A 10,366-nucleotide genomic window follows, 5' to 3' on the forward strand; every position below is an offset into this window, starting at 1 on the left:
CCCAAATAACATCCAGCTTCAAACAAATCTACACAAAAACAGGTCAAGTTGAGCTGTAGTGAAATTAAAACACCTCAGAGTGTTATTCTATTTTAACTTATTTAACTGCATGTGCAGTTGAGACAATCCAGATAACTGAGATAAAGATTTGCAGATCTTTCACACTAAAAGATTCCCATCTGTTTAACAGTAAAAGTCCTTTAGTTGCTTCACAATAAAAAGCCCTCCAGCGTCTTTATGTTAAAAATACAGTGAATCCTTCGCAATAAGCTTTTATTGTGAAGGATTCGCGGTATTTTCACCATAAAGCCTCCAGCGTCTTCTTCAGTAAAATATCAGCTATAAAATATTAGTAAAATCCACCCAGCTGTTTTACAGTAAAAGCCAACCTGCCACCTGCAGCGTCTTTACGGTAAAAAGACCCCGAATCCTTCACAATAAAAGCCCTCTAACCTTTTAATGGTGAACAGCTGCGAGTAGTACATAAGTAGTATTATACAGTATAGTACAGTGAATAACTGGTTCTTTAAACTTTTGGTCTGACAAAACAAGCGATATTAATGTGAACGTATGATAATGCTTTGTTTATATTCCACACAATCAACATAAAGAGGATGTGTTTTATTTTGGAGGTTTTAATCTCTAGTTAAATAAAGGTTATATATTAACGGGTCGAGTCACGAAATGTTGAAGCTGAACAGTAAAGTGTTGACTGACAGCGTATTTCATGATTTAGTTACATTTAGAGAACTTACTGCACTTAGTTAAGAAGCAGGAAAGATGGTGTTTCAAAGTAAAAGTCCTCCAGTAAAACCCAATCCCTAACCCGGGTCATCAGTCGGACTACGGGGTCTGCTCGGGTTTACTTCTTTGCTTAAAGATTAAACTCTACTGCATCGAACTCTGACCACTTACAGTGATTCCTTCAAAATAAAATGCTGATATTTCGGTGAGTATTTCGTAGTTAGCGGTGGGTGTTTGTGGGCCGTAAACACGAGTCTGAGTCCAGACTGCTATCAAGGAATTAGGAGATCAGCTGTGTCTCAGGCTGACCAGCTGTCAATCAGAGTGACCGGCCTCAGAGATGCAGAAGGGATTTCCATTGTGATGAAGCTGTCTCACACACACACACACTCTCACACACACACACACTGAGTCAGTGAAAAGACTAAAATAGCTGCAGATGAAAAGCCTCCAGAGAAACTTGCTGTCAGTCTGTCAGGACTCATCTCACCGATTACGCAACAAAAACTAATAAATATATTCCTCCAAAATGTCAGCCTCTTAGAAATTAAGACATCAGAGTCAAACTGAGACGATTCATACTCTTTACTTGTATACTGCTTGTGTCGTATTATGAATATTAACATATAACATATAAGGTCCACAAAATAAAGTAAAATAGCAAACAGAGACGAGGAGATGAATTAAAGTCACTCCCATGTCGTAGAAAACTGGAAGTGAAAGTAAAAATTCACAAATGTACAAATGAAGTCAAATGAACTCTCCCTCACCTTCACAGTAAAAGCTCTCCCACACCTTCACAGTAAAAGCTCTCCCACACCTTCACAGTAAAAGCTCTCCCTCACCTTCACAGTAAAAGCTCTCCCACACCTTCACAGTAAAAGCTCTCCCTCACCTTCACAGTAAAAGCTCTCCCACACCTTCACAGTAAAATCTCTCCCTCACCTTCACAGTAAAAGATCTCCCACACCTTCACAGTAAAATCTCTCCCACACCTTCACAGTAAAAGCTCTCCCACACCTTCACAGTAAAATCTCTCCCTCACCTTCACAGTAAAAGATCTCCCACACCTTCACAGTAAAATCTCTCCCTCACCTTCACAGTAAAAGCTCTCCCACACCTTCACAGTAAAATCTCTCCCACACCTTCACAGTAAAAGCTCTCCCACACCTTCACAGTAAAAGCTCTCCCTCACCTTCACAGTAAAAGCTCTCCCACACCTTCACAGTAAAAGCTCTCCCTCACCTTCACAGTAAAAGCTCTCCCACACCTTCACAGTAAAATCTCTCCCTCACCTTCACAGTAAAAGCTCTCCCACACCTTCACAGTAAAAGCTCTCCCTCACCTTCACAGTAAAATCTCTCCCTCACCTTCACAGTAAAAGCTCTCCCACACCTTCACAGTAAAATCTCTCCCTCACCTTCACGGTAAAAGATCTCCCACACCTTCACAGTAAAAGCTCTCCCTCACCTTCACAGTAAAATCTCTCCCTCACCTTCACAGTAAAAGCTCTCCCACACCTTCACAGTAAAATCTCTCCCTCACCTTCACAGTAAAAGATCTCCCACACCTTCACAGTAAAAGCTCTCCCTCACCTTCACAGTAAAATCTCTCCCTCACCTTCACAGTAAAAGCTCTCCCACACCTTCACAGTAAAAGCTCTCCCTCACCTTCACAGTAAAAGCTCTCCCTCACCTTCACAGTAAAAGCTCTCCCTCACCTTCACAGTAAAAGCTCTCCAGCTTCTGTCTGGGAGTCATATATTTCATCTTTTTCATCCTGATGAGTCTCTTTAAGAATCTCCAGAACTCTACGTGTGGTTTAGGTTTAGTTTCACCAGTTTAACAGTAAAAACCTCGACCTTCTAATGATGACACATTACGATATGATTTTTTCATTGACGCCCGTCGTCCAATCAGAAAGCAGTATTTTTTTTCGATCATGGTGTACTAATACCACTAACAATACTTCTATATTGGAGTGAATGGAAAAATCACGTGACCACAGCTGATATATATATAAATATATATATATCTATATATATATATTTATAGATATATATATATTTATATATATATTTATATATATATAAATATATATATATATATTTATATATACATATATATAAATATATATATATATATATATATATATAAATATATATATATATATTATATAAATATATATATATTTATATATATATATATATATATTTATATATATATATATATATATATTTATATATATATCAGCTTCCATATTATTACACATGACATTACATCACACACACACACACACACACACACACACACACACACTAATAACCAAGCAGGCCTTCCCATAATCCTCCTTGGTAGGACCCTCCACCCCCAATACTCTCTCTCACACACACACACACACACATTCTCTGAGTCAATGGGCGGATGTGGAGGCATCATGGCGACAGCAGCTCCTACTACACACACACACACACACACACACACACACACACACACACACACACACACACACACACCTACCTGCCGTCGCCAGGCCGTCCGGGCCCGCTTCTCCTCCTCCATCTACCGAATTCATCCTCCCTCCCTCCTCCTCCTCGGTCCTCCTCCTCCTCCGCCGCCTCGCGCTCTCTCCTCCGTTATGTACCGTTGCTCCTCGCCTCCTCCCTGCCTACCGGTCCATCCCTGCGGGTTTACATCAGATCGGATCGGTCCAGGCTGTGTTCCGCTCCCCCCGGTACCGATCGGTCCTTCACTGGTGCATCCTCCTCGGCTGAGCCTCGACAGTCCTCCTCCTCCTCCTCCTCCTCCTCCGCTGCTGCTGTTCTTACGTTTCCGTGATCTCGCGCGGCATCATATCACGTCACCGTTGCCGCTATCGTACCGTGAAGCCCCGGTGTGTGTGTCTCTCCTCCTGCCGGACCGGGCAGCGGACGGTCGGTGGCTCTCGGTGTGTGTGTGTGTGTGCGTGTGTGTGTGTGTGTGTGTGTGTGTGTGTGTGTGTGTGTGTGTGTGTGTGTGTCAGCACGCAGGCGCACCGGAGAGAGAGAGAGCTGCTGCAGCAGCTGCACCGGTTAACACACACGAGCCTCCGTTACGATGAACGTTACTGTTTACACAGCGATCAGCTGAGAGGAGCGTTCATGTGATTCTATGACGTTTTCTGTTTTATTATTGTATTTATTTGTATTATTCTAAATGAAATATTATTTTTAATATCATATAATGTCTTTATTTGGTTATTTTACAGTTTATTATGTTGTTTTACATCATATATTATTATTTTATTCTGTTAACACATTTCTTATTATAATATAGAGCTTTGATGTTGTTGTAAGAATCATAAGAGGGACAGTAACATAATAGATACAGTGAACAAATGTGTTAATAACAGTAATATTTGATGAAGTTATGAAGTGAAGCTGCAGCGCCACCCAGCGGCCACATCAACACACAGCAGCCTGAGAACTCCTGAGAGGCTTTTATTCTTTAATCTGTGGCCTTTTATGAATTATCTTCATGATTCATCTCATACGTTGGATTATTAATATAATCATTAAATCAGCTGTTAAATAGTTTGTTCATTCATATGTATGTTTATATACATATATATCTATGTATATATATATATATACATTTGGACTTTTTAAGACCTTTTTATTTCATGAGCATTTGATGAATATATTAATTAAATATTTATACTATTCACGTATTTTACCTATCTTTAATTATATAATTATTCGAATGTTGGCTTTGTTTAGTATTTATTATTTTATTAATTTTCGTGTCAATAAAGGTCGTTTTGAATGGAAACATTTATTTATATTTCCCATGATCCTCCTGCTCTTTGGTGCAGAGGGCGTCGCGGCGTCATGACGTCACGTTACCGTAGAAACAAGAAGAGCGTCGGCTAGCTCTGGCTGCTAAAAGCTAACTTTGCTCCCGAGGTTAGCTAAAGAACGTTATTTTCGGATCTTTTTAAAGTTTCTAAATCTAATGAACACGTTAACGAGTCAACGCGTGACGTTACCTTCATCTTCAGGTGTTGTTAAATAGCAGTTAGCTGTGTTAGCTTCAACGACTAAACAAGCATAGCTAACGAGCTGCTGATGCTAATAGGTGTGACGCCGGAAACAAGAGAAGAAGAAGTTTGGACCAAATATTGACGTGAGGTCTACACACACAATGTCTTTATTAATAACGTGTTTATTTTTGCATGTTATTGACATCTCTCTGTCTCCTGGTCCTCCTGTCTGTCCCTCAGAGGCTCTGCAGACAGACGGCTCGGCTGCTGTGAATCTCTCTTGTATCTGAGGAGTCCTGAGTCACTGCGTCCTCCTCGTGACTCTAAATCCCAGAATGCAGCGGGGCAACTGGAGCGCTGCCGCCACGCTCGCCAGGTACTTCACTGTTACTGCTTTATTCTGTATTTAAACAATATTTAGAAATCAGCAGCACCTTAATTTATATTATTTTATTTATGTTTTTATAAAAATACTTTTGTATTTAAAAATCTACAATATTTAAATTGATGAATCATGTTTATTTCTTGTTTTAGTGATGTTTTAACGTCACAGTATTCAATCCTAGTATCCTTAAAATATATATATAAACATATATATTTTAAAAAAAAATGTATATATTAAATTATATATATATTTATAATTCCATTCCATTCTTTTTTTGTTATAATATAAATCTCAGGCATACTGATATACAGTGGCGGCTGGTCAATAGAGGGCCATGGGGCATGGCCCCACCATGAGCCACACAAAAACAAAAACAAAAAACAAAAAAATTATAATCATAAATTATACAAATTGTCAATATTTGTGTTTTTGAACTATGGAATGTACCCAGTAATGTGTGTAAAATATGATATCTGCGCAAAATATATGCATTTCCTGCTCGTGCTCTCCTCCTGTGTGCTCTCTGCTCGTGCTCTCTGTCTGTGTGCACGACACTCTGAGAACGCGCAGCTCGGGGGGCCTGATCGTTTTGGCCCAAAAGAGGCGGGTCTATGAAGCAGTTTAGCCAATTGCTGATTCAAGATATAAATGAGTGACATACAATTTAGCCAATCAGCGCCCTCAAATAGATTCAGCTTGGGGCCAGAACGATCAGACCCCCTCGCTGCGGGAGAAGTCTCTACAGGCGAGCACTCCTCCTCCAAGACCCGTTTGAGAGGAGAACTTTGAGGAGATTCTGCAGCCAAAGAGCCAAAGAGAGGGAGTGAGGGATGAGGAGGTAAGGAAACATGAGAACACCAGGGTAGGGAGTGAGGGATGAGGAGGTAAGGACACATGAGAACACCAGGGTAGGGAGTGAGGGATGAGGAGGTAAGGACACATGAGAACACCAGGGTAGTCAGAGAGACTGTTGACCATGTTCCTACTGAGTGTAAGAGACTCGCAGAGTTCTTCTCTCTTTCAACTTTGGTTTTAATCTTTTTAATGTGGTTTTTACTGAAAGGGTTTCATCATGGGAGCTGCCTACAAAAAAACGGGAAAAGAAAAGTGGCAGCTCCTCAACTATCTTTCAGGAGAAGACAAGATTGCAAATGATTTAAGATGGAAAAACAGAGTGGGAACAGGGAGGGGCAGGAGGCCAGAACAGGGAGGGGCAGGAGGCCAGAACAGGGCGGGGCAGGAGGCCAGAACAGGGAGGGGCAGGAGGCCAGAACAGGGAGGGGCAGGAGGCCAGAACAGGGAGGGGCAGGAGGCCAGAGCACGGAGGGGCAGGAGGCCAGAACAGGGAGGGGCAGGAGGCCAGAGCAGGGAGGGGCAGGAGGCCAGAACAGGGAGGGGCAGGAGGCCAGAGCAGGGAGGGGCAGGAGGCCAGAACAGGGAGGGGCAGGAGGCCAGAGCAGGGAGGGGCAGGAGGCCAGAACAGGGAGGGGCAGGAGGCCAGAACAGGGAGGGGCAGGAGGCCAGAACAGGGAGGGGCAGGAGGCCAGGTCAGGGAGGGGCAGGAGGCCAGAACAGGGAGGGGCAGGGGGCCAGGTCAGTCTGGCTGTGGAACATCAGGGCCAGACTCTGGCTGGAGTTTAGGTTTTATCAACACATTGGAGACTGAGATGCTTTTAAACAGCGCTGGTGTTTTAATGAAATCGTTTGTTCTCTGGTCAATGACGAGTTAGTGTTTGCACAAGTTTTTATCAGATAGTAGTATATACACAATTTTTTGAAACAACCTGAATTTTATGCATGAGCACTTTATTTGAATTGTTGAAATTGTTTCAACTATAAATATGTTAATAAAGTATTTTTCAAAAATCAAATCTCTCTCTCTCGCCACCTGTCTCTCTCTCTCTGTCTCTCTCTACCTGTCTGTCTCTGTCTGTCTCTACCTGTCTGTGTCTCTCTCTCTACCTGTCTCTCTGTCTGTCTCTACCTGTCTGTGTCTCTCTCTCTACCTGTCTGTCTCTCTCTACCTGTCTCTCTGCAGTGACTTCCTGTCTGAGTTGAGCGATGACTCCGTCCCCTTGCTGCTCAACGAGGCCGTCGGCCAATTGGCCGTCAGCTGTGACTCTTCGGTGGGCGGGGCCTCCATCAGACTGATCCTCCTCATGGCCAATCAGCAGGAGCTCCGGGTCCAGCCCCTCCTCCACAGCTTCAGAGGTCAGAGGTCACACGTGTTGAGATATATTTTTTAATAACAGTTGAATGATTATTGGGTCTCAAATCCTGAGAGGTCAGAGGTCACTGTGTCTCTGCAGCTCTGGACATTCTATTGGACAAAGACTGGAGGGGGCGGGGCTTTGACCAGGAAGTGGATCAGCTGATCGCCCTTATCCAATCTGACACAAGGAGGCGTCCACAGGTCTGTCTGTCCGTCTGTCTGTGTCTTTGTCTGTCTGTCCTCCTCCGTCTCTGACCCCCCCCCCCCCATGTGTAGGTGTGTACTGAGCGCGTGCGGGCGGCGTGTGTGATCCAGGCGGTCTGGAGGTCGTATCAGACCAGACGGAGAATGAAGAGTCTGAACAGAGCAGTCAGCACGCTGCAGAGGACATACAGGTAGCTGTCTGTCTGTCGGGCTCTCTCCTAATTGATTAATTGATGAATTAAAACCTAATTAAAGGATCCATTGTTTCATCTGTATTTGTAGAAACTGTTGGAGTTTGATTCATTACGAAACATCAGATTTCATGAACCAAAGTACCACAAACGTGTACTTAAGTACTTACAGTCAACGTGTACTTAAGTACTACAAACATGTACTTAGAGTAAAGGTGTATTTAAGTACTTGCAGTACTTGTGTCTCAGGGCTCGGAGGAGGAGGCAGCAGCAGCAGAAGGAGGCGCAGCGATGGGAGGAGGAGTTGAAGTATCAGGTGAGAGTAATACTGCAGTCTAAGTACTCTTAGTGTACTGATGGAAGTATTGTAGTAATGCGTGTAGTAACGTGTGTGAGTGTGTGTTTTAGGTGTGTGTGAGGCGTCAGCAGGCGAGGAGGAAGTTCCACCAGAAACAGAGAACACTGCTGCAGCTACTTCCTGCTGGTACACACACATACACACACACACACACACACACACACACACCTACACACCTACACACACACCTACACACCTACACACACCTACACACACACACACCTACACACACACCTACACACACACACACACACACCTACACACACACACACACACACACACCTACACACCTACACACACACACACCTACACACACCTACACACACACCTACACACCTACACACACCTACACACCTACACACCTACACACACCTACACACACACACCTACACACACACACACCTACACACCTACACACACCTACACACCTACACACACCTACACACACACACACACACACACCTACACACCTACACACACACCTACACACACACACACACACACCTACACACCTACACACCTACACACACCTACACACACACCTACACACACACACACACACACCTACACACCTACACACACACCTACACACACACACACACACCTACACACCTACACACACACCTACACACACCTACACACACACACCTACACACACACCTACACACACACACACACCTACACACACACCTACACACCTACACACACCTACACACACACCTACACACACACACACCTACACACCTACACACACCTACACACCTACACACACACCTACACACCTACACACACCTACACACACACACACCTACACACCTACACACACACCTACACACCTACACACACCTACACACACCTACACACACACACACACACACCTACACACCTACACACACCTATACACACACACACCTATACACCTACACACACCTACACACACACCTACACACACACACACACCTACACACACACCTACACACACACACACACACCTACACACCTACACACACCTATACACACACACACACACACCTACACACCTACACACACCTATACACACACACACACCTACACACACAGAGAAACACACACACGTACAGACACACACACACACACACACACATACACACTGTAATAAATGCACAGAGTTTGGTTGTTGGCTCAACTAAAATGTGTCATTTGTTAGATTTTGGATTCACATGACATCAGGTGTGTGTGTGTGTGTGTGTAGACCAGGTGCAGCCGTACCTGCAGGAGTGTGAGCGTCGGGCGGCCGTGTTGATCCAGAGCTGCTGGAGAGGCTTCAGAGAGAGACGACGCTACAACACACTGAGAGACACACACACGAGGCAGCAGGCCGCCAGGACGCTGCAGACAGCGGTATACACACAGACTTGTCTTTCTGTACTTGTGAGGACCCTCATTGCCACACACTGCAGTTCCTCAAATGGCCACTAGAGGCTCCAACAGAAGACCATGTTTAAAATGAACTTTACAGCCTGTTTATGTCAACTGTTTATACTACTTACACGTTTCAATTATATTAATGTCTCAAGTGAGGTACAATTGAGGGGCGTGGCCACTTTGAGTGACAGCATTCGGTTGAACTAAATTACATACATTTTGTTGATTGCATTGTTCTCGCTACACACACGTCTACAGCTGACGCGTGTTTCTCTTTCAGGTGCGTCGCTTTCTGCAGAGACGACGAGCGACGCTGGTCCCGCCCACCACGTCTTTCTGGATTGGTCAGAACGGCTTGACGGACAGCCGGAGGGCGGAGCTGAAGAGACAGGTGGAGGAGCACGTCTCTCGACATCCTGTAAGACATTTTAACTCCTTAAAGATGTCAACAAACAATCAGCAGGTATATTACCCACAATGCTTTGTCTGCACAGTCGTCCCGCGTGTCCCGTCAGGAGTGCGAGCGTCTCCACGAGGAGGTGCAGCTGCTGCTGCTGTCGGAGCTGCAGAGAGGAGGAGACCAGAGGAGGAGGAGGGAGGAGCAGAGGGTGGAGGCTCTGCTGGCTCACACACACACACAACTGGAGCTGCTCAGAGGTCTCTCACACACACACACACACACACACACACACACACACACACAACTGGAGCTGCTCAGAGGTCTCTCACACACACACGCACACACACACACGCACGCACGCACGCACGCACACACACACGCACGCACGCACGCACGCACGCACGCACACACGCACGCACGCACGCACGCACACACACACACACCCCCA

At 44.8% G+C, this 10,366-nt stretch overlaps 2 protein-coding genes across 2 annotated transcripts in view; one reads left to right on the forward strand and one right to left on the reverse strand.

Annotated features, from left to right (window-relative positions):
* Nucleotides 1-3,318, reverse strand: part of LOC306797128 (kalirin-like) — a gene marked incomplete at its 5' end in the record, with an annotated part of 38,521 nt that extends 35,203 nt beyond the window's left edge. The window contains one exon of the mRNA XM_079296322.1: nt 3,264-3,318. Coding sequence (XP_079152448.1) covers nt 3,264-3,318 — 55 coding nt within the window. The remainder of the gene's footprint in view (nt 1-3,263) is intronic.
* Nucleotides 3,319-4,653: 1,335 nt separating this feature from the next.
* iqcb1 (IQ motif containing B1) overlaps nt 4,654-10,366 on the forward strand; it is a 6,154-nt gene continuing 441 nt past the window's right edge. Inside the window, exons 1-10 of the mRNA XM_079296332.1 lie at nt 4,654-4,907; nt 5,005-5,140; nt 7,188-7,360; nt 7,459-7,562; nt 7,638-7,756; nt 8,006-8,072; nt 8,165-8,240; nt 9,346-9,494; nt 9,799-9,936; nt 10,013-10,175. Of these exons, the coding sequence (XP_079152458.1) occupies nt 5,100-5,140; nt 7,188-7,360; nt 7,459-7,562; nt 7,638-7,756; nt 8,006-8,072; nt 8,165-8,240; nt 9,346-9,494; nt 9,799-9,936; nt 10,013-10,175 (1,030 nt within the window). The 5' untranslated portion in view covers nt 4,654-4,907; nt 5,005-5,099. The remainder of the gene's footprint in view (nt 4,908-5,004; nt 5,141-7,187; nt 7,361-7,458; nt 7,563-7,637; nt 7,757-8,005; nt 8,073-8,164; nt 8,241-9,345; nt 9,495-9,798; nt 9,937-10,012; nt 10,176-10,366) is intronic.

This window comes from Melanostigma gelatinosum (assembly GCF_949748355.1).
Source record: "Melanostigma gelatinosum genome assembly, chromosome: 24".
NCBI classification, from domain to species: domain Eukaryota; kingdom Metazoa; phylum Chordata; class Actinopteri; order Perciformes; family Zoarcidae; genus Melanostigma; species Melanostigma gelatinosum.